A 24,594-nucleotide genomic window follows, 5' to 3' on the forward strand; every position below is an offset into this window, starting at 1 on the left:
CTCTCCCTCTCTCTCTTTCTCCCCCTCTCTCTCTTTCTCCCCCTCTCTCTCTTTCTCCTCCCTCTCTCTCCTCCCCCTGCTTCTCTTCCTCTTTCCTCCCTCCTTCTCTCCCTCTGTCTGTCTCTTTCTCTCTCTCCTCCTCCCCCCCTCTCTCTCTGTCTCTCTCTATCTCTCTTCTCCCCTCTCTCTCTCTCCCTCCTTCTCTCCCTCTGTCTCTCTATTCCTCTATCTCTCTTTCTTCCCCCTCTCTCTTTCATTTTCTCTCTCTTGTTCTTTCTCCTTTCACAAAACCAAAATCAATTCTCACATGTCTTCTTTTCATATCTAAATCATACCTTTTGTCTGGGCTCCTCCCCCTCCCATTCTGCCCCCTCCCCCTCCCATTCTGCCCCCTCCCCCTCCCATTCTGCCCCCTCCCCCTCCCATTCTGCCCCCTCCCCCTCCCATTCTGCCCCCTCCCCCTCCCATTCTGCCCCCTCCCCCTCCCATTCTGCCCCCCTCCCCCTCCCATTCTGCCCCCCTCCCCTCCCATTCTGCCCCCCTCCCCCTCCCATTCTGCCCCCCTCCCCCTCCCATTCTGCCCCCCTCCCCCTCCCATTCTTCCCCCCTCCCCCTCCCATTCTGCCCCTCCCCCTCCCATTCTGCCTCTCCCCCTCCCATTCTGCCCCTCCCCCTCCCATTCTGCCCCCTCCCCCTCCCATTCTGCCCCCCCCTCCCATTCTGCCTCCTCCCCCTCCCCCCTCCCCCCCTCCCCCTCCCCCCTCCCCCTCCCCCCTCCCATTCGGCCCCCGTTTCTTTCCCCAGCCTTCAATTCAGACGCGTCTATTTTCACTCACAACTTGAAGAAATATGAAGTGGTGAATGCGGGCTCAATTTTAATATTCAAGAAAAATTTGGACTGGTACATGGATGGGAGGCATATGGAGGGCGACGGATTGGGTGCAGGTCAGTGGGTCAAGGCAGAATAATAGTTTGGCACTGACTAGGAGGGCTGAAGGGCCCGTTTACTGTAATGTTCTCTGGTTCTTGTGGCTCAGGCCTGAAAGGTTGGTTATACAATGTTCCCACCTCCTGTGGACGCTGCGAGACTTGCTGAGCTCCTCCAGAATTTCTGTGTTTTGATCACAATCAGTGTGTCTGTAGATTTTTGTATTTCATTCCACCTCCACTTCCCAAGGTCGCTTCTCTCTCTGGCTTCTTTGTCCACTGAGAGACACCAGCTGATGCAATCTTGAGGAAAGAAGGAATTGTTGGAGGAACTAAAAAGGATCCCAACTGAACACTGACCCATTTCAATTCCCACACTGAATGTGTCTGTCCATGGTCTCATCACTGCCAGACTCCAGACTGAGACCACCCACAAATTGGAGGAACAACACCTTGTATTTCCTTCTGGACACCCTCCAAATTGATTCAGTGACCTCCAGTTTCTGTACGACCTCTGCCCATCTCTCCCTCCATCCCAATTTCTCCTCCTTTTGCTCTCCCTCTGTCTCCTTTCCTCCAGCTCTGTATTCACAAAGTCACCCCCTCCCTTGATCACCTCACCTTTCCTCTCCTGTCCTATCCGCATCCATCCATCACCCTTTTTGCCAGTTGGTCTGTGCTCCTCCAACTGCTCTTTCTTCCCTCTTCCCCAGCCTTTTAGTTCAGGTGCCTGCCTGCTTTTTACTCCTACCTTGAAGGAGGACTCGGCCCCAAAACGTCAGCTTTCTATCTTTCCCTCCCTTGGACGCTGCAACACCTGTTGTGTTTTTATGTTGACCATTTCTCCCCTTGTAGAGCGCGTCGAAAGAACCAAAGACTTGTTGATCCAAACCAAGGCTTTTATTAACTAAAAGACTGGAGTATATCACAAGTAGGTCTACCAGTCCAGAATGACCTGGTCTGGCTAGGAGCAACCCTTTAACACCTGCCAGTAGGTGTGGCTATGCTCTCAGCCAATCACAGTCATCCTACACTACAATCTATGCACATTGGTGATAGAATCTGTACTATCACACCCCTTGCATGCATGCTGAGCTCCTCCGGCAGTTTGCAGTGACCTTCAGGGGGCGGGGACGGGGGACCCCCAGAGATTTAATTTCTGACCTGATGTAGTGTGTTGCTTTCCCCTGGGGCTGAGAAGGAGGCCAGTGCCAACTCCTGCAGTCCATTAGATTGTGGTCAATCTGCGTCTTGCCTCCATTGGATCTTAAATAGCTTTTCTCTAATGAAAATAGACCAGGAGACCTATAAATTTATCAACATCTGATCTTTCATAAAACCTTTCATGCCACGATGAAATCAGATTATGGATCCAGCACACCAGTTCAAATGTTAATGCATTATTTGAGAATTTGTGTTAATGTGATCAGATATGTTAAAGCCTTTATATTTGGTCATTATTTGACTTCTGTCTCAATCTCCCTCTCTTAGTTCAAAGTTCAGATTTCAAAGTTCGGAGTGCAGATACAACACATTTTTTTAAAGTAAAGTTGTAAGATGGTGATAATATGAATGTTTACACTATGATGCGGTAACGCACAGGAGATGAGTGATACACTCCCGGGTTGGCAGGGGTCGTGTTGGGTTGCCTGTTCCAAGTTTGTGCGATTTCACGGATTGCAAAAGAGTGAGGCTTTGAAGGATATGGTGGGGGCAAATAGGAGCACAAATCCAGTTACTAATTAAGGTCTTGACAGTTCTGGCTTGAAATGTGTCTGGCTCTAAGCAATCAGCAACAAAACAGCTGATTCAAACTTCCAAGTCCTCCAACCTCTCAACAGGATAAATCACCATGGGAACTTGAAGGGAGAACCAACTTTTGATAAAGATAATGATGAGAATTCTTCCTTGCTGCAGCCACAGGGAAGACTGGAATCAATTAAATTACCACAATATGTCAAAGCAGAAAAGGAGACAATTTGAAAGGATAGATAAGTATTCACAGATAAAACTAGATTTGCAGGACAGCCTTGTGGTATCCCAAAGCATGTGTAGCAGAGGAGTCACTCTTGGACGATTGCAGTCGTTCCAGTGGAGGAAGAAGAGCAGCCAATGTGTGCACAGCAAGATCCCACGTGATCATTATCAAATCCCATTTTTTAATTACGTTAGTGGTTCGAGATAAACCATGTTCTGGTCCCACACACGTCTTTGAAGTACAGGCTTGGTTTGGTTTTGTTACACACACACACACACACACACACACACACACACACACGTACATACATACGTGGCCCAATGGCAAGGTTCGTACCTACTGATTGACAGTTCAGACACTATTTGTTCGCTAGGCCAGAATCGGATGTCCTTATCTTTTGCTATATTCACCGAATTGTTGGGGTAACATGGAATCTCAACTTTTGTGTGCCTTTCTTTTCCCTTCCAGGTTCCCAGGTGAAACTTCTGTGGCAGAACAATGAAGCCGAAACAGGTTCTTTGCGGACTCTTCCTCGGGGGACTGCTGCAGGCTTTCACGGTGGAAGGCAGGACCCACATTACTGTGATCTTAGTGGGGGCTACAGGCGACCTAGCCAGAAAGTATCTGTGGCAAGGTTTATTTCAGACGTACATGGAGCAGGTCGACAGCGGCAGGCACAGTCTTTGCTTTTATGGTGGCACTCGTCTCCATGCCACGGAAGGGTCGCTAGCAATGTTCGAGATACTCAGAGGCCTGTCCTGCTTGCCAAGGGTGCCTTCTGTCAAGTGTTCAATGCTGAAAGACCAGTTTATAAAGTTGTCGAGGTATCAACAGTTGGACACTGTGGAAGACTTCTCCAACCTCAACAGGAAGATCGAGGAGCAGCTTGCTCAGGAAGGCCTTGAGGAAGAAGGCCGCCTTTTCTACCTCAGCGTCCCTCCCTTTGCCTATGTCAACATAACTGCCAAGGTTGATGCCACCTGCCGGCCGAAGAAGAGTTCGTCCTGGCTGCGAGTGGTTTTAGAAAAGCCCTTTGGGCACGACCTTGAATCAGCCCAGCAGTTAGCAGAGGAGCTGCAGAAATATCTACACGAGGAGGAGATGTACAGAATTGACCATTACCTTGGGAAGCAGGTGAGTGTGGGGGGCTCTCATTGCATTGTACAAGTGCTGGACATCTCAGAATCAGAATTTATTGTCAAAACATGTCATGAAATTTTTGTGGCAGAATCACAGTGCAAACATTTATAAAATCCATCTGACAAAATAAATAAAAAATAGAGAAGAAAAGAGTGCAAGAAAAAGTCCACGTAAGGCAGTGTCTGTGGTTCATTGTCCACTCAGGAATCTGATGGCAGAGGGGAAGAGGCTGTCCTTGTGCCACTGAATGCTCGACTTCAGGATCTTGTACTTTTTTCCTGATGGTAGCAGAGTGATGGCCTGAGTGGTGGGGGTCTTTGAGGAGTGAGGCTGCTTTCTTAAGACACCGCCTCTTGCAATTGGCGAACTGACCACTATGGGGTGCCAATTTTAAACTTTCATATTTTATACCTATTTTTCACATTTTTGTCCATTGCTTGAGGCTGCTGGTTGCTTCATTTCCAGATAACCGGGATGCTATTGTAATTTTTACTGTGAATATTTATTATTTCTCTTTGACCCTCTATTTCCTGTTCCCTTACAAAAACCTCCTTATTGACCATTTTTCTTTGAAGTTTCAAAGGTGTCTTCCTCTTTCTGTGAGAGGTTTTAACCTTACTGGCACGAGCATGTGATTTTCATTGATCACTGAAACCAGATATCAAAAGAAACATTATTACGATTGTTGAATCCAGGAGTAAGTATGCACAGGAGTCAGGAATTGAAACCAAAATCACTCGGTGCCTGGCTTGTGTTCGTCAAGACCAGGGAAAGTGCCCTCTGCATTGGATTAAGAGACACAGGAAACTGTCGATGCTGACTCGCGTAATCAGGGGTGCACAACCTGGACTTGCTGAGTTGCTCGTTCTAGAGGGACAAATGCCATTTCTAGTAACTTGAGAATTTCTGACCTTGTTTGTCATGAAAGGTAATAGATGAGAAATTAAACATCACAAGCAATTATCAGGATCTTGTCAAAGGAGTGCGAGTATTCAAAGTTAATGGAGAAGGGGGATTTAGATTACAGGAGGGCTGGTGAGTTTCTTGTCGAACGTACGTTGCTGAGGGTTTATACTCAGGTTCTGGCAGATCTGCAAATGGAATGCTATGGCCCGTTGCAAATGACGGAGGATAATTGAGACTGGGAAAGGAACTGAAGGTGATAAAGGGGACTCGTGAGCCTTAAGGTAACTGTCCCTTTGTCTGAATTGCATTCAGCAGATTGAGAGTTTAAAAACGGTTCATTGTTCATTGTCCACTCAGGAATCTGATGGCAGAGGGGAAGAGGCTGTCCTTGTGCCACTGAATGCTCGACTTCAGGATCTTGTACTTTTTTCCTGATGGTAGCAGAGTGATGGCCTGAGTGGTGGGGGTCTTTGAGGAGTGAGGCCTTCCTTCCTGAAAGTTTCCCATCTGGTTGGGAACAGCATCCGGAGGCTATGGGTTGGAATTGCACAATCTGAAGTCTGAGATCACAAAATGCAATTGCACAGAGGACTGCAGCCCTCAGGTTGAGACATAACTGTGCAGATAGGGCAATCTTGGCAGTTCCTGTCAGATCACTTGCTTGATGAAGTGGCCTTCTGGTTTTGCTGGATTGGTTTCGGGAACCAGGGTGAGGGAGGACTTTTCGACAGGCTTAATTGAGGGACATGTCAGTTGAGTGTGAGGATGAGTTGTTTTCTGCTTGGGGTCGATTTTAATTGTTTGTTGTTGCGTGCACTGGGATTCAGAGAAAAGCTTTGCTTTGTGCACTATCCAGGTAAGTCAATCCATTCTTAAGCAGTCCAGGTAATGCAATAATAAAACAAAGTGCAGGATGAAATCGTTAGTGGGACAAAATGCAGAATGTATAGAAAAGTACAGTGAAACTGTGCAGTGATATCATCTTTTACACAATAAAGGGTCCATTCAAGAGTCTGATAACAGCTGGAAATTTCACAAAGAAGATCATTAATCATTCACTGCAAAACAACAACACGAAGGAAGGAAACAGCATGGTTGGCCTAGCTCAACCCTGTAACGGCGTCAGTGACCGACCGGGACTGGGGTTCAAACCTGGTGCTCTCTGTCAGGAGTTTATATGTTCTCCCTGTATCTGCGTGGGTTTCCTTCCACCATCCAAAATGTTCCGGGGATTTAGGTCAATTGGGTGGCGTGGGCTGAAAGAGTCTGTCAATGTGTCTTAATTTAAATTTAAAATATTTGAATTTCAATTTGAAAATTTAAATTTGAAACTTAACTCTGGTGAACTATGATGTCAATTTTTGGTGTGGCTTTTTGCCTGAGGGAATGCAAGGTTTGACTGACTGAGTATTTATCCATGATGTGGATTCAGGAACAAATCGAAGGGATGGTGGGGCAGGATTAATCCACATTTGGAAAGGCAGTCAGTACGCTGATTTGTTGGTGGGAGATCCTGGCTGATATGAGTGTTTAGGCTTCTTCAGGTCCATTCTCCACCAAGAATGCGCCTGAAGAAGCAGAAGAGGCCCTTTAAATTGCCGTTCAGGTGGCAGCGCTAAAAATGCAGCACACTCCGGCTCCTGTCCCTTCGGGCTGTCAGGTTTGGGATGGCTGGTTGTCAGAGCTGGGACAGCTGGCGCAGGCTATCATCACGGGGACCTCCCGTGCCGGACTTTCCACCACTGCCCCGCTCTCCCAACAGCCCGACACAAACTCCCACATCTGCTCTCCCAATGGCCTGACACGAGCCCCCGCACCCGCTCCCCCAACAGACCGACACGAGCCCCTCCATCCTTCCCCCCAAGAGCCCGACACGAGCACCACATCCACCTCCCTCCAACAGCCCAACATGAGCCCCCACACCTGCCCCCCCAACAGCCCGACACGAGCCCCCACACCCGCTCCCCCAACAGCCCGTAATGATCCCCCACACCGCGGGGTGGCCAGCACAGAGACGCCACGCACAGTACGTCCCCACAATGACAGCCTGCACCGGCCGCCCCACAGCACGGGGACCCACATTGGGCTGCTGGGAGAGCTGGACAGCAGCATGGGGACGTCCCGCGCGGGATGTCCCCACACTGACAGCCTACACTGGCTGCCCCTGCCCGGACGTCCCGCGCAGAGGGGGCAGGGGCAGCTGGGAGGGGAGTTGTCAGGTGCTCGCTAGCTGTCTGTCATCCTCTTAGCAGCCACTTTCAGGCATTTGCATTCATGTCCAGGGGGTGACCTCACTGCTCCAGTGATTATCCCTCCCGGAGGAAGGTTACAGAGTTCGCCTCACAGGCACCTCCTGCACTTTCAGCCGTATATTGGCATAATACGCTGCTTTACAAGCAGGGAATTTGGCCACCTGAAATTGCCTTTTGACGGGTAACCAAATTTTTTGACTGCTTCAGCTATAACTTTAAATTTAGTCATACAGCACAGTAACAGGCCATTTTGGTCCACGAGAGTGTACTGCCCAATTTACACCCAATTAACCTCCATCCCTGATACATTTTTGAATGGAAATCAGAGACCCTGGGGGAAACCTTTGCAGACACGAGGAGAATGTACAAACTCCTTGCAAACAGCGTGGGATTCGAACCCTTGTCTCAATTGGTGGTGCTGTAAGATGACACAGGATAGGACATGCTTGTTTGGGACATAGGGAGATAGCGGTGGGGGAGGATTTGATGGAGTTATATAAAATTATGAAGCCTAATTTGGGTAGATTGCACAAAACTTGCCCCCAGGACAGTGGTGTTTAACCCTTTGGACTTTGGCCATTTTTAACCTTCCATCATATAGACTCCAGACTGGATCCATGGGTAAACTAGCTGGTGGGTGGTTGGGTATAAAACCAGTCCTGGAAAACAAGGACACTGGGTATATGCATTTGTTGGTAGTCCCTGAAAACAGGGATATGGAGTCCAAAGGGTTAAGACCAGAGGGCAAAAGTTTAAAGTGGGAGGTTTAGAGGGGTTTCTTTATGGTTGGAATCTGGAATGTGTCCAAAGGTGATGGAGGCAAGAATATCTTTTAAGAAGCATGTTGGCAAGTACTGGAATCGCCAAGGAGTAGGAGACAACAGACCAAATGCTGGTCAATGGGGTTAATATTAATGTGCTCTTGGAGGCGGTGCAGAGGGGGTCACCAGGTTGATTCCAGAGATGAGAGGGTTCGCCTATGAGGAGAGAGAAAATCACCTGGGACTTCACTCATTGGAGTTTAGAAGGATGAGAGGAGATCTTATAGAAACATTAAATTATAAAAGGTCCTCGGTTTTCACTGACAGGTGAGAGTAGAACTCTGGGACACAGCCTCAAGATTCAGGGGAGTAGATTTTAGATGGAGATGAGGAACTGCTTCTCCCAGAGAATTACAAATCTGAGGAATTCTCTGCCAAAGGAAACAGTCGAGGCTGTTTCATGAAGTGTATTGGAGTTTTAAATAGCAGAGGGATTATAATTATGGGGAACAGGCAGGTAAGTGGAGTTGAATCCAGGCCAGATCAGCCACGATCTTATTGAATGGTTGAACATGCTCGAAGGGCTGGATGGCAAACTCCTGCTCCAGTTTCTTAGGTCCTTGTAACCCTATTACTCTCTGAACCACTGTCTGAGAAAGCAGAATGGAGAAAATGTTCCTTCGACAATCGTGAGTTACCCAATTTCACGGGTGAGCAGGTTAATGAGATTCTTTCCTTGATTGCTACCCACTAAGCCCCCTTAGATTTAAAAGTAGGAGCAAGACTTGACCATCCTATTCCTTAAGATTTTGACTGTTCTTGTCTTGGAATCTGCGTCACTTTCCTGCTCAGTTCCCCAGAATTCTTCTGGATTGTCTGTCATCCAAAAATCTCGCCCTTGACTCCACATCATTCTGGGGCAGAGAATTTGAGGGAATTGGAGAGAAGCAATTCCTTCTTATCTCAACTCTGAACCCTGGGTTGGGCCCTGATCCGAGATTCTCTGAGGCAGGCATTGTCAAAGCACCCACCCTGACAATGTGTGCACATCATGCAGCCACTTAGAGAGACATGCACAAAGATATTTATTGAAGGACAGATATTCACTGAGGTATCAAGTCAAGTTCATTGTCATCAGATTGCACAAGTACAACCTGAAGAAATGATCTCTGGTCCTCGGTGCAAAACGTGCAGACACACAACCAGGCATAACACACAAACAGACACACAATACATGAACAGGACATGTATTTAATGAGACAAATAAATAAATATTGTTTCAGAAATATGAGAGTCTCGACGAGTTAGTGTGAGCAGTTCCTTTGGTTGTTCAGCGTTCCTGGTGCCCATGGGAAGAAGCTGTCCTCTTCTACTGGCTCTGATACTCCTATATCTCTTTCCTGATGGGCACAGCTGAAAGAGGCTGTATGTGGGGTGGAAGGGGTCCTGCATGATTTTGTGTATCCTCTTCAGGCAATGATTCCAAAGATCACGCTATTATGAGGGAGGGAGACTCCAGTGATCCTCTCTGCCACTCTTATAATCCTGTGGATTGACCTTTGATCCATTTCTCTACAGCAACCATGTCACATTGTGATGCAGCCAGCCAGGATGCTCTTGATAGAGCTCCTGAAGAAGGTTGACATGATGGTGGCCAGTAGCGTGGCTCGCTTCAGACTTCTCAGGAAGTGCAGTTGCTGTTGAATCTTCCCGACAAGTGAGGGAGGAAATGTTGTGCATCCACAATGGCAATGTTTTAAATGGGCTCAAAGGAGCCAAGATGCTCCTCTGCTCTTTTTTTTCGAATATTGCTGTGATGTTTTTCAGTTGAAGGCAGGGTTTTGGTTTAACTCTGTAAGCAAGATAACCTGAAAGGAAGGGAGAAGAATTATCCAGTAAAGCAAGTTGGTTTCCCTCTGGGTTGTGTTAAAATTTGCAATTTTAATGCACTGAAACATTCAGAGCCACATCAAAGAAATCCATCATGAAAGGCCAGGTGTAGTTCTCTCTGCTACACCAGATTGAGCATAAAGCAGTTGAAGCAAGAAAAATAAAATTTTTGGTGTGGCTTTTTGCCTGATGGAATGCAAGGTCTGACTGACTGAGTATTTATCCATGATGTGGATTCAGAAACAAATCGAAAAGATGGTGGGGCAGGATTAATCCACATTTGGAAAGGCAGTCAGCACGCTGATTTGTTGGTGGAAGATCCTGGCTGATATGAATGTTTAGGCTTCTTCAGGTCCATTCTCTGCCAAGAATGCACCTGCAGAAGCAGAAGAGGCCCTTTGAATTGCCGATAAAGTTTTAATTTATTGTCTAACTTTTTTCAGCCGATTGCCGATATCTTGTCCTTCCGACATGATAACCAGCATTTCTTGGACCCCATCTGGAACCAGCACCACATCGAGAGAGTGGAGATAGTGATGAAAGAAACATTGGATGCAAAAGGTAGGGATAATGTTGGCGCAAATGGGCTTCACACAATGAAGGTGGAGTTCCCAACATCACCCCTGGCTCTTGTGACTCATCTCATTCAGGTGTGCCTATTACAACGTGTTCCTGCCTCCACCTGTCCCTTCATTCTTTCGCCTTCCCTTCAGGCCCGAGTGCTGCTTATACCTTGGGGAAGGATTCAGGCCTGAAACATCACTCGTAATATCTGTACCTTGTGTGGACGCGACGAGACTGGCTGAGTTCCGCAGACAGTCACAACATCTGCAGACTTTCATGTTTCACTCCTGTCTCCACCTGGCAAGTTGTTCCCTGGACAGTTTTGGCCCATGTCCAACCGCAGGCATTCCTCATTGTCTCAGCTCCTTCCCCATCCTGTGATTTAATTCACTTCCGATTGAGGGATCCTCTCTGCCTGCAGGGGTGCTGCCTGTCCTGCTGAGCCTTCGAACAGGCAGTGGTTGTGTTTTAGATTCCCAGTGTTGACAGTTTTCTGCTTCAGTTCCCAGGGGTGAGATGTTGGTGGATTCTGAAATCCCCACTGCCTGTGTGTTGGTGCTGGGATCTGGCATGTTGCCTGGCTTTTACTTCCAATGGATGCTGTGTGATCTACTGTGTTGGTCGAGCACTTTGAAGTATCACAGTATATATAATGAATTATAATGCAACAGACTAGTCAACAGGTTAGAAAGTACTCTCCACCACAATTTTCACAGGCAAGCCCAGAAAAAAGTAGCATTTGAAGTAGTTCCAATGACTCATTGCTGCAGATTCACCCAGATTTGTGATCTCACCTGCTGAATTGTATCTATTTGGCCAGTTCTGGAGAATTTGATGGTGGACAAGGCATCTTTTAGTCACCCGCTATCAATGGTACTCAACCTTTTTCTTTCCACTCATGTAACACTAAGTTTTTCCTATCCCATAGGTGCTCTGTGATTAGTAAGGGATTGCTTAAGGTGGTATGTGGGTGGAAAGAAAAAGTTTGAAAACCACTGTTTTAATCGTACCTAATAATTAATTGTCATGTCCACAGTTTCATAACCAAAGGAAGTGGGCCAATAACTATTTTTTTCAAGCATAATATTCCAATCACAATTGGGTCTAGAGCAGTAATTCTCAACCTTCCTTTCCCACTCACATCCCACCTTAAGCAATCCCTTACCAATCACAGAGCACCGATGGCAGAGGGATTAATTAAGTGAGTGGAAAGAAGGATGAGAACCACTGACCTATATGGACGTGTGAATTGGAGCAGGATGACGGCTGATCTCAGCTCCACCTGCCTGCCTGTTCCCCAGAACCACTAATTCCCTTTCTATGCAAGAATACATCTGAGCAGCATGGTTAGTGAAGTGGTAAGCATGACATTGTTGCATCGCCAGTGACCCACTTCTAATCCGGCGCTGCCTGTAAGGACTTTGTACATTCTTCCCATATCGACATGGATTTTTCCTGTGTGCTGTGGTTTCCTCCCACCCTCCAAAATGTATGGGGTTGCCAGTTAATTTGGGTGTAATCGGGCAGCACGGGATTAAATGGCCAGAATCGGCTTCAACCGTGCTGTTTAAAAAAAAAAGCAGCACACCAAAAAAAAGTTTTTGGTGAGGCAGCCTCTTTGCTTCCTCAGGCAGATTCATTTCCCTGGAAGAAACCATTCCTCCTCTGGATGTTCAGGTTGGCCAGGGCTGCATGTTCCTAGCAGAGAAACAGGCCCTGTGGCCCATCTTGTCTGTGCTGTCCAACCTCATCCCATTTTCTTGTATTTGTCCCATTTTCTTCTGAACCTTTCCTATCCACTGACTTCAGTGAATGTCTTTAGAAAGGATCATTGTCCCCACTTTCTCTGGAAGTTCATTCCACACTCCCACCACCTGTGGATGAGGAAAATGCTGGGTTATCTGCAATGATTAAGGAGACAGAAACAATTCAACACCCAAGGTACCATCTCACCAAACCCCTGTCCCATTGTAAAAAGACTTCCTGCCCCACCATATCAATAGGGGCCACCTTTTTATTCAAGGAATGCACAACATGGTGAGCAAAGCAGTTAATGCAATGCTGTTAAAGCACCAGCGACCCAGTTTAGAATCTGCCATTGTCTGTCAGGGGCTTGTACGTTCTCCCTGTGTCTACATTGGGTTTCCTCCCACCATTTTAAATGTATGGGGAGTGTTGGAGGTCATTCAGGTGCAATTGGACGCATGGACTTGTGGGCCCAAAGTGCCTGTGACTGTACTGTATGTCTAAATATAAAAATTAAAACTGAATCTGGAGTTCATCGCCTTCAGAGGTGGTGGAAACCGGGTTGGTTGATAGGGATTGGACAGGGATTAGATAGAGAATAATTGTCAGGGCTTCGGGGAAGAGTAAGGGTGCTTGGACTGTTTAGGATTGTCCCAGTAGGGCCTGGAGTTACCCTGCTGCTCGGTTTCTGCACAAAGTGAGATTGAAGGAGCTATTGCCTGAGCCCTTATCTGCACAGAAAAGATCCACTACTGATAATGCACAAATATGGAATTCTGGACACACAGCACTCTTTATTAATGTTGGCACTTTTCGATGAGTCAGAGTTTGATTGAGCATTTGTGGAGCGATGGGGTTTCAGAATGGATTAAAAATGATTCCTTGTCCTGCCCTTGAGGTCGAGGACGAACATATGTGGTGTTGCAGCAATCTCTCCGAGTTCTGGCTTCTCATTATGCCACATGTTGTAATGGTTCTGCTCAGCTGGTTCATGGTGCTGAGTTCTGCTTCATGGCTTTAATCACCGAACACTGGTGGATGCACAATATTGATCAATTTAATGAATCTACTGTAAATTGACTGGCAGGACGAAAGATGCACAGACAGCTGACATGAATTGCCACCCCCCCTATGGAGGATTGTGCAGCATTGACCTTGTTACCTTCACCCATGCCAGAGTCTCCATGGCATGGTGGGGCTCACTTGTTCGCCTCTGTCCTGAAGGTCATGGGTTAAAGTCCCACCACAGCCACCAGAGTGCAGACTTGCTGACCTTGATGGAGCTCTGGGGGTGGAGGGTTTGGGATACGGAAACCATCGGGAGCTCTGTTCTCTCAGTGGGATCCGATCGATCCCAGGAGATTATATTTCAGGAAAGAGTTGGGGAATCATCCCTGGTATCCTGGGTGATATTTGTCCTGTTGTCAACAACAATGCTGTTGGTGTAGGTCTCTTGTTTTCCACATTGATCGACTGGAATTTTGGAGAGAGGCACTTATCTTGTGAGGACAGATTGAGTGAGACTGGCCTATCTTCATGGGAGCTTGGGAATGAGAACTAATATCATTGAGATGAGTGGTTTTCAATGAGTGATGGGATACATATTAATTGAAAGGGTATTAATGATAAAGTGGAAACTGAGTTGATTGATGAGAATTAGACAGGGAGAATAATTGTCAGGGCTTTGGGGAAAGAGTGAAGAGGCTGGGACGGTTTAGGATCGTCTCAGACGGGTCCGTTGTTACCCTGCCAGCCTTTCTGAACAAGTGGAGATGATAAGGGGAGAGCATGTTAGGAGCCAAAAGAAAAGAAATTGCTGTAAACTTCTGGAACTGTCTATTCTGGGGAAGTGTTGGTGTTGGGCATGGCAATTGTAGAAGGGGAAATTAACATTTGACAGGAATGTTGATGGAGTGATGGATTATTCTTAGTTTTACTGAATGGCAGAGCAGTTTTAAAGGTGAGGTATACACCTGCTTCTCTTTCTTGTGCTTCAGTCCTACCCTTGAATTGTGCCTGGAGTAATGTCGGACCGATGAGACCTCAGTGAGGATAAAATACACACCTTAACAGAAAAACAGCCACACCTCCCCTTCCACACACACCTGTTGAAACCCTGTCACATTTTGATTCATCCCCCTGCTTTTTTCCCCATTTCTAAATGTAATTTGTCTTTTTAAGGATTCAAATCTGAAATGTTGACTGACCATTTCTACCCACAGATGTTGTTTGACCAGTCAAGTTCCTCCAATAAAGCTCTGTTCAAAACATTTAACCTTGTTTTTTTTCTTGATCTCTGGACCAGGAACCAGACAGACTGGCCTGGGATCAGAGAAGGGAACCCTTGCACCTCTTTACTCCGCCTGCCCCCCCACACCCCCTACACACACTGTGTAATGAAAGACAAGGTTTATCACTCATTATCTCCTGGACTTGGAGCAGGTCCAGAACTTGTGAGAGAGCAGCTGATGCCTCCCAATGTGACGGGAGCACAGATTGACTGAATCGTTCATCCACTTTTCTTTGAGGTGAATCAGCTTTTCCATTGATCTGATGTCTCCACGCCCAGCCCTTCCAACAAGGAGCTTTCACACTTGAGAGCGCAGGATGTGTCATTGGAGCCTTGAGCATTCACTCAGAATCAGAATCAAGATTTATTGTCATGAACAAGTCATGAAATTCGGGGTTTTGCGGCAGCCACATAGTGGAAACATACACATGATAACCATCTTACAACATTACTGTTAAAAAAAAAATAATAATTACAGTAATACTGCCTGAGAAGTGAGACACTGTCTGGTTTGTTGATTATTCAGGAATCTGATTGGAGCAGGAAAGAAGCTGTCCTTGTTCCACTGAGTGCTCCTGTACCTTTTCCCCGATGGTAGCAGAATGAAGAAGGCATGGCCTGGGTGGTGGGGGCCTTTGAGGATAGAGGCTGCCTTTTTAAGACACCGCCTCATGTTGATGCCCTCGATGGAGGGAAGTCTGGTGACTGTGATGTCACAGACCAAGTTAACAACCCTCTGGAGTTTATTCTTGTCCTGAGAGTTGGTGCCTCCATACCAGGCAGTGATGGAACCAGCCAGAATGCTCTGCGCAGTACACCCCTAGAAGTTTATAAGTGTCTTCGGTGACATACTGAATTTCCTCAAACACCTCACAAAGTACAGTCACTGGCAAACCTTCTTTGTGATTGCATCAACGTGGAGGCTTGAGGACAGATCCTTGGAGATGTTGACACCCAGGAATTTGAAGTTCTTGATCCTCTCTCCTACTGATCCCTTGATGAGGACTGGGTCGTGTTCCCCAGACTTCTGGTTCATAATCATCTCCTTGGTTTTGGTGACGTTGAGCGCAAGGCTGTTGTCGTTACACCATTCACTGATCTGATCTATCTCCCTCCTGTACGCTTCCTCGTTGCCGTTTGTGGTTCTGCCGACAACTCTTGGGGCGACCAACTGCAGTGTGGTACTGGAGAGGAAAACAGCAGTCCAAGTTTTACAGAAAGCAGTCAGCTGTGCAAGATCACGCGATAAATTGTCTTGTCTTGTGAAGTTTGTTGTGTTTTCTCACCCTGATGTTGCTTTCATTGTCTCTTGTTGTTTCGAGAGGGCTTGTAATGATGGACGTTTAGTGCTTGGATATTAGATCTCGTCTCCCATTGTCTTTACCCTGTCATTCATTTTGTGGAGCTTTAAAGTCCTTCCTGTCATCTTAAACTGGTTGGGTGGATATTTTAACTTAGAGTTAGAAGATTCTGGGTCCTCCACTCGGGATTTGAGTACTCAATGTGTTGCTGCAGAGCGTATCACTGTTCCAGATTGGTGAGGAATGTGCCATTGAGATGGAGGATTGCATTGAATGTTGTAGCAAGGTGGAAGAGGTAAGTGGGCTACTTGGTTTCTGCGGCAACCAAGGCATTGTCTGCCACTATAGGTGTTCATCAAGCAGATAAGCAACAAAAGCTGCAGATGCTGGGGTCCATTGTAAGTCACAAAATTGCAGGAGAAACTCAGCAGATCACAGATCATACATAGAAGGCAAAAGGTGATTGAACTTTTGAGCCTGAGCCCTTCATCAAGAATGCTGAATAAAAAGGTGGGGGGAAGGAGCACTGGGTAAGAGGTGGGGGGGGGCGTGTAGAAGAGAGAAGAGCTGAGAAGTGATGGGGAGAGAGCAAAGGGCTAAGAGGACAGCTCTCTGGGAGGAGAAAGAAGGAAAGGGGTTGAGGGCTGGCCATTAGATGTAGGTCGGGTAGCTTTCAACTCAGTAGCTTTATCCTGGAGAGCTTTTTAAAAATTTGCGGGAGTAATCAGTGGGACGAACAGCATCAGTGGGAGAAAAAGAATGGTGAATGTTTTGGAACGGAGCCCTGTCTGAAGATGAGGAATGTAGAGGGAAGATTTCAGTCTCTTGGAACTCCAGTTAGCTCAGACAAAGCAGAGCTTCTGCAACAAATCAGGCAAGTGGAGAGTATTCCATCACAGATTTAAAATAGTTGAACCAAAAACCAGGCGATAGGAGGACAAGATTTGTTTTGGCAATGGGATGTTCAGATCATTGAGTCGAACGGGATGGAAACAGACCCTTTGGCCCATCGAGTCTGTACTGACTAAGCTAATCCTGATTGTTCGTCCCACATTCCCAACACTTCTCCCCAGATTTTATCCGCTCACCTGCGCAGTAAGGGCAATTTACCCTCACCTTCCAACTCCACGCATATTGGGAATGTGGGAGGAAATTGGAGCTCCTCTGGAAACATGCAAGCTCCTCGCCATCAGCTGCGGAGGTCAGGATTGAAACTCGATCACTGGAGATTTAAGGCAGCTTCACCCATCTGTGGCACCCAAAGTGATGTGGTTACTCAGCATGGAACATCGAACAGTACAGCAGAGCCACAGGCCCTTTGGCCCACAATATCTGTGCTGAACATGATGCCCAATGTAAATAAAATCTCTGCCACTTGCACGTGATGCACATTCACTACAAAAGGTCCATCTGCACCTTTGCAAAGCCACCTTTTTTTTGCACAAGAATAACAGAATATTTATTCAGTGATCTTTTTGCATTTATTGTCTGTTTTTAATTCTGCTATTGCAGTTGTGTTTGTAGACAAAGCACCTGTTTGACTGCAGCAAGAAAGAATTTTGGTGTACATGTACAATCTATATGACATCAAACTTATTATCTTGTGTCTGTTTCGAAGCCTCTTTTACGCTATTACAGCATCTTATCCACCACTACCCCTGGCAGCCTGTTCCAGGCACCCACCACTCACTGTTTTTTTTTTAAAAAGTAGTTTGCTCCACACATCTCCTTCAAACTTGCCTCTCTCACTACCAACCGAACGCCCTCCAGGGCATGACCAGTTTTTCCCTGGGAGAACTATTCTGACCTCACATACTTTTGTAAACTTTTTGGAAGAGAAGCAGACTTAATTGTCATTTTCAAAAAGAGATGGGAAATATTCTTCCAGTTGAGAATTTGCAGATCCATAGTTTAAAGCAGTGGTTTTCAAACTTTTTCTTTCCACTCACATTCCACCTTAAATGATTCCTATGGCATTGGTGCTCTGTGATTAGTAAGGGATTGCCACCTTAAGTGGTATGTGGGGGGAGGGGGGGGAAGGTTGAGAATCACTGCTCTTGACCCAATTGTTACTGAAATATTTTGCTTGAGAAAAATTGTCATTGGCCCATTTCCTTTGGAGTTACAAAACTGTACGTAACGAGTCAGTTAGGTACGATTAAAACTGTGGTTTTCAACCTTTTTTTCCACCCACATACCACCTTAAGTAATCCCTTACAAATCACAGAGCACCAATGGCATCGGGATTACTTAAGGTGGTATGTGGGTGGAAAGAAGAAGTTTGAAAACCTCTGATCAACCCAATCTGTGCCTCGCATACCTTTGTAAACTTGGAAGAGAAGCATCTTTGATTGTCATTTTCAAAAAGAGATGGGAAATATTCTTCCGGTTGAAAATTTGGAGATCTGTGGTTTAAAGTAGGCGACGGAGACCAAATTGAATTGGCACAAGCAGAATGGACCACATCACCTTCCGATTCTAACTTGGGACAGTGGCTGCTCTGCCCAGCAGCACCTTCCAGATCAGCAAACCCTAACCATTAGAGCTTTATTTGTAACCCTTCTGCTCTTCTCACCCTCGCTGATGGGGTCTGCTGTTGTTCCCTGACAGGTCGCACGGGGTTCTACGAGCGGTACGGCGTTATCTGCGACGTTGTTCAGAACCACCTGACAGAGATCCTGACGTTCGTGGCCATGGAGACCCCGGCAAACATCAGCGACTCTGACGAGATTCACAGGAACAAAATGAAGGTGTACAGCAGCTTGCAGAAGCTCAGTAGGAGGAGTGCCGTCATTGGACAGTACCAGGCGTATAATGGTGAGGTTGTGCAAGAGCTGAAGAAGCCGGCGGATTACAGAAGCAATGTTGCAACATTTGCTGGTAGGTGCAACCTCTTGGCTGGACATGCCCCTCCCTGACGACACAGCTCTGAGTGTAATGCCTTCACAGGTTCTGCATCAAGCTGGCAACCATTTACTGATTTCCCAATGTCCATACTTCCTTGACATCGAGGAAAGTCTTTGGCACTTTCAGTCAGTGCTGACTCACAATGTGTTCAATTGTTCCCCATCCATCTTCCCTGAAGCCTTCATCTGCTAGAGATTTCTAAATGATGCAGGAACGAAGTTTCTTCGAACATTACCCCTTTGGACTCAGTGTCCCAGTATACATGGACCACGAACAAGCACATGGACTCTGTGTCCCCATTTTCTGGGACTGGATTTATATTCAACCACCTGGTGTTCATACTGTCGTTTACTTATGAATCGAGTGCGGGGTATAGATTATGCAAGGTTAAAAATGGCCGGAATCCAAAGAGTTAAGGTTTTATGTGAACTATTGTTCTTGGATTGGATTGAAATACTGAATAACTGTACCCTGGATTGAGTATAGTCATTCAGTGTTTCAGTCTACACCACGGATAATACTTCACATAAAACTTTACTGCTCGAAGAAACCTAGTTTCTGTATAATTCAGAAATGCCTAGCAGATGGAATTTCATCTGGCCATTTGGAGGCCTTTATGAAGGTCAATTGTAAGAATAAAGTGTGCAGTAAATGGCACACCTAAGCTTTCACAATATTGTCAGCTGCTTTGGTTCTGTTAGAACCTCAATAATCAAATCATTTTACATTTTACAATATAAATTTGGACATACAGCACAGTAACAGGCTTCCAGCCCATGAGTCTGTGCCAACCAATTGCACCAAAGTGGCCTACATTTTGGAGGGTGGGAGGAAAGTGGAGAGCCCAGAGGAAGCCCATGCAGACACTGGGAGAATGTACAAACTCCACTCAGACAGTGGAGGATTCGAACCCGGGTCGCTGGCGCTGTAACATCATTGCGCAAATTGTGTTGTAGACGACTCGAGGAGAGGATGAGGCATTGATTCTCTAGTGTGCGCTGGGTCTCACCCTGGGTTGGGGTTGGATGCTCCTGGAAGTCTCCTGTTTGAGAGCACCTCCTGTTGGAAGTTTGGTTAAATGCTACCCTCCTCACCCCACCCACCCATCCCCAGCAGCGAGCTGCATCTCTGACGGTGTGGCACTTCCCCAGTGAATGGAGGAAGATTCAAATCCATGGTGACACCATTGGAGCCACCTGCTTGTGAGCTCACAGTGGTCATACAGGAGGGAAACAGGCCCTTCGGCCCAACTTGTCCATGCTGATCAAACTAATCACTTTTTGCCTGCATTCAGCCAGCATTCCTCCCTCAACCTCTCCTCTTCATGTCCTTGTGTCATTTCAACCAGTGGCAAATTGAATCAGATTGGATCAGTGCTTCTCAACCCACTGCCATCATGAGGGTGGTGCAAACAGAACTGAGTGGCACCGAAATGTCTGTGTATATCATTTTTGTCCAGTGTTTCAGCAGAAATTTATAACTTTTTTATAAAAATATCCCTGTAATTTAGTTATAACAACAGAAATATTTTTTGTAAGCCCGGCTGACATGTACCAATATACCTAAAGGGTGAAACTCGATGCCCATTTACCTTCAAATGGGCTCCAGTCAGAGGTGTCATTATTACCCAATGACAATGACCCTTCGAATCACGTGGTTCCGTCCACCAGCACGCGCTGTTGTTTTTGTTGTTGCTGATGTTTTTAGAGTCACTGCTTCTTTCAAATTTTCTGGTGTTTTAGCTGCAATATTATGGTCATTAGTATTTGTGAACCTTTTTCAATAAATGTTTTGAGAATGAAGAGCATAAGAAATAGGAGCAAGAGTCAGCCATCCGGCCTGTTGAACCTGTTCCGCCATTCTATAAGATGGCTGATCTGATCATTGACTCAACTCCACCCACCTGCCTTTTCCCCATATCCCTTTATTCCTTTTTTATGTAAAAATCTATCAAACTGAACTTTAAATATGTTTAATGAAGTCACCTCAACCACTTCCCTGGTAGAGATTCACTTCTCTCTGGGGAAAAAAACAGTTTTTCCTCATCTCCGTCTTGAATCTACTTCCCTGACTCTTGAGGCGGTGTCCCTTAGTTCTGGTCTCACCTACCAGTGAAAACAATTTCCCTGCCTCTATCTTATCTATCACTTTCATAATGTTCATGTTTCTTTAAGATCTCTCATTCTTCTGAATTTGATTGAGTATAATCCCAGATGATTTAGTTTCTCCTCGCAGGTCAATCCCCTCATCTCCGTGATCAACCTGGTGAACCTCCTCTGGACTGCCTCCAAGGCCAGCATATCCTTCCACAAGTTTGGAGATTCTCCAGGTGCGGCCTCACTAGGACCTTGTACAGTTGCAGCATGACCTCCCTGCTCTTGAATTGAATTCCTCTAGTGATTGAATTCCATTGTTCCTTTTGCCTTCTTAATAACCTGTTGTACCTGCAACCCAACTTTTTGTAATTCATGCACAAACACTCCCAAGTCTTCTGCACAATAGCATGCTGGAGTTTTTCACCATTTTAATAAAATAATTTGCTCTTCTATTTTTCCTACCAAAGTGGATGACCTCGCATTTACTAATTTGTACTCCATCTGCCAGACCTTTGCCCACTCATCGAACTTGACTCTATCCTTCTGCAGCCTCTCCACATCCTCTGTACAATTTGCTTTTCCACTCAATTTCGTATTGTCTGCAAACTTGGCTACACTACACTCTGTCCCCTCTTCCAAATGTAAATGGTGAACAGCTGCGGGCCCAGCACCGATCACTGTGGCACCCCACTTACCATTGTCTGGCAATCAGAGAAACACCCATTTATCCCGACTCTCTATCTTCTGCCAGTTAACCAATCCTCAATCCATGCCAATATACTTCCTGTGACTCCATTCATCTGTATCTTGTGCGGCACCTTATCAAACGCCTTCTGGAAATCCAAATATACAACATCAACCTGTTCCCCTCTATCTACCGCACCCATTATCTCCTGAAAGAACTCCTGCAAGTTTGTCAAACAAGACCTGCCCTTTATGAATCCATTCTGTGTCTGCCTGATGGAACCCCTTCGTTCTGAATGTCTCGCTGTTTCACCCTTCATGACAGCTTCAAGCAGCAATTCAAGTAGTCGTTAAAGGAAAAGAAGGAAAGAATTCAAAAAGGTTTCCACTCAGCTACTCATAATGTTGAATCTAATAATATTGTTATTCAATATAGAACGATATTACAAAACTATTTAAAGGTGTAATTTTAATTTTGCTCGTTGTTTATCTCACTTCTATTGCTGTTAAATTCAGTGATATACGGGAATTACGATTTATGGATTACAATAGCTCAAAAAAGATAACTAAGGATTATTATGGTCTGGTACGGGAGGAGGGCCATGGGTGGGGAGGGGGGGGTGACACCATGAGTTACCGCACTGGGTGACACCAACCCGAGATGCCACTGTCTCAACCTTTATCTTTCCAATCACACACCACCTTGAGTAATCCCTCACTAAACACAGATCACTTAGGCTACCTCTGTGGTTAGTAAGGGATTACTTAAAGTGCTGTGTGAGTGGGGGAAAAAAAAAGATTGCAAACCATTGGAATGGATGAAGATTTGAGTCAACTGTCGCCTGCCATGCACGCTTGTTGCCTGTACACGGTAACGCTGTAGTTTTTCTATCTCCATTTCAGGTATTGGGATATTTCTGGACAGTCCCCGATGGGACGGTGTGCCTTTCATACTGTCTGCTGGAAAAGCGCTGGATGAACGGGTGGGCTATGCTCGGATCCTGTTCAAAAATACAGCCTTCTGCCTGCAGAGTGAGTCAACGCGAAGAGCTGAGTTCAGTCAATGCCAGCCAAAGCAAATCATCTTTTATGTGGGTCATGGGGACCTGAATTTTCCAGCCATCTTGGTCAGCAGGAACCTCTTCAAACCAGTGATGAGTTCGGCCAACTGGAAGCCGATGTTGGACGTTCCAGATCTTCACGTCTTTGGCCTTCCTTTGTCAGACTACCACGTTTTCACTCCTGTGATGCAGAAGGAGGCGTACGCAGTGCTGATCCTGCAGGTCTTGCGAGCAAGGCGTGACTCATTTGTCAACACCGAGGACCTATTGGCGTCCTGGATGTTTTGGACTCCTCTGCTGAAGGAGCTGTCCTGGGAGAGCCCCCGGCTGTACCCTGGAGGGTTGCAGAATGGTCACTTACTGGACTTCATACTGGCAGGACAGGTGGTGTACTTCAGCACGCCAGATCCTGCCACAGTCATCTCGCCAGGCCTCGAACAACAAAGCACCGGCACCTATAAGGTCCTGGAGTCCAGCTACCGAGAAAAGAAGCTGGTGTCGGCCGGCACCGAGGAAGTCATCGCCGAGCTGGCGTCCCACCTCCAGCGGACAGCTGAAGCCACTGTGCGTAGAAGCGGGAGGTTCCACCTCGCCCTCTCAGGGGGCTCGAGCCCCCTCCACCTGTTCCAGAGATTGGCCACCTTTCACCATGCTTTCCCTTGGAAGCAGACCCACTTCTGGGCGGTGGATGAACGCTGCGTCCCTCTTCACGATGCCAACTCCAACTTCCGAAGCTTGCACGACCACCTCCTGGTCCACTTCAAGATCCCCTACCTCAACATCCACCCAATGCCTGTTCACATGAACCGCAGGTTGTGTGTGGAGGAGGACCATGGAGCAGATCTGTACGCCAACGAGATCAGAACGTTGGTCAACGACTCCAGCTTTGACTTTGTCCTGCTGGGCGTGGGCACTGATGGTCACACCGCCTCCTTGTTTTCCCACAGCCAGGCGCTAGCTCAAGACAGCAAACTGGTCATGTTGTCAGAAAGCCCAGTAAAGCCTCACCAGAGGATGACCCTCTCCCTGAGCACAATAAACAGAGCAAAAAAGGTGGCCATCTTAATCACGGGGAAGAACAAACACCCGATTGTGAGTAAGATGAGTAAAATGGAGACAAACCCTGAGAAATGGCCCGTGACAAGCGTCCAGCCCTCGAGTGGCGAGCTGGTCTGGTACATTGATTCCGATGCTCTCTTTGGATGATCAGGGTTAGTGGGATCGCACCCTTTCTGTCTGTCAAACTGAACTTTAATGCTGTGAAATTACCTGAAATTCCAAGTGGTGGCCTTCTGGGTGGGTTTGAGGTTTCGCTCTTAGTGGCAATGTAGTGTGAAGATTAACTTGACAAGTGGTAAGTGTGGAAGGAATGCCTATGTTCTCCTCATCACGGCAAGGGAAGATTGCACAGTGAAAATTCCATTCACTTGATCTCGATGATGGTTTCTGTTGCAGCTGAGAAATCCACTCCAGTGGGGCTGATGGTGACTGATTAGAGCAAATGTCTGTGTTAACAAATCTGTTTTCTTTCTAATATTTTCTTTAACATTTAAATGATGCTACCTGGCAATGATTGGAAGTTTGGAATCCTTCTCACGAAATTAGGATGGTGCAAGTGCTGAAGAACACTCAGCATCTGTGGAGAGTGAAACATCACAACCCTGATTTGAATCCAGCACTGTCTAAGGATTTTGTACGTTCTCCTTGTGTCTCTGCGTTTTCTCAGGGCGAGCCAAAGACATGCAGGGTAGGTCAGTTGGGTGTACTTGGGTAGCACGGCCTCATGGGCCAGAAGGGTGTGTGAAAGACCGGTTGAGTTCCTCCAGCACTTCAGTGTGTTTTTCCGACAATCCCAGCATCTGCAGACTTTCATGTTTCATTCAAACTTGTATCCGTCCAGTTTATGTGATTAACGTGGATCTTTTTCTTGGTTCCACACACTGAACAGGGCGTGGGTACTTCTCAAAATCACCCTCATGCCTTCTTGCCCTGGTGTCTGGGGACATGTAATCACAGCCACATCAACTGGGGAAGGTTGTGGATAAATGCAAGGTGCAGCTGCTGTTGTCTTATATTTGTTGGCAGACTTGG

At 46.5% G+C, this 24,594-nt stretch overlaps 1 protein-coding gene across 2 annotated transcripts in view; it reads left to right on the forward strand.

Annotated features, from left to right (window-relative positions):
- h6pd (hexose-6-phosphate dehydrogenase (glucose 1-dehydrogenase)) overlaps nt 1-24,073 on the forward strand; it is a 24,738-nt gene extending 665 nt beyond the window's left edge. Inside the window, exons 1-5 of one of the 2 annotated variants that reach the window (XM_069918405.1) lie at nt 810-945; nt 3,374-4,039; nt 10,298-10,415; nt 18,366-18,635; nt 22,346-24,073. In XM_069918405.1, coding sequence (XP_069774506.1) covers nt 3,404-4,039; nt 10,298-10,415; nt 18,366-18,635; nt 22,346-23,709 — 2,388 coding nt within the window. In that variant the 5' untranslated portion in view covers nt 810-945; nt 3,374-3,403 and the 3' untranslated portion in view covers nt 23,710-24,073. Of the gene's footprint in view, nt 1-809; nt 946-3,373; nt 4,040-10,297; nt 10,416-18,365; nt 18,636-22,345 lie in introns of those variants that run through there. The other variant, XM_069918404.1, reaches the window with a different exon arrangement.
- The last annotated feature ends 521 nt before the right edge of the window (nt 24,074-24,594 follow it).

This window comes from Narcine bancroftii, chromosome 2 (genome assembly GCF_036971445.1).
Source record: "Narcine bancroftii isolate sNarBan1 chromosome 2, sNarBan1.hap1, whole genome shotgun sequence".
In the NCBI taxonomy this organism is placed as follows: Eukaryota; Metazoa; Chordata; class Chondrichthyes; order Torpediniformes; family Narcinidae; genus Narcine; species Narcine bancroftii.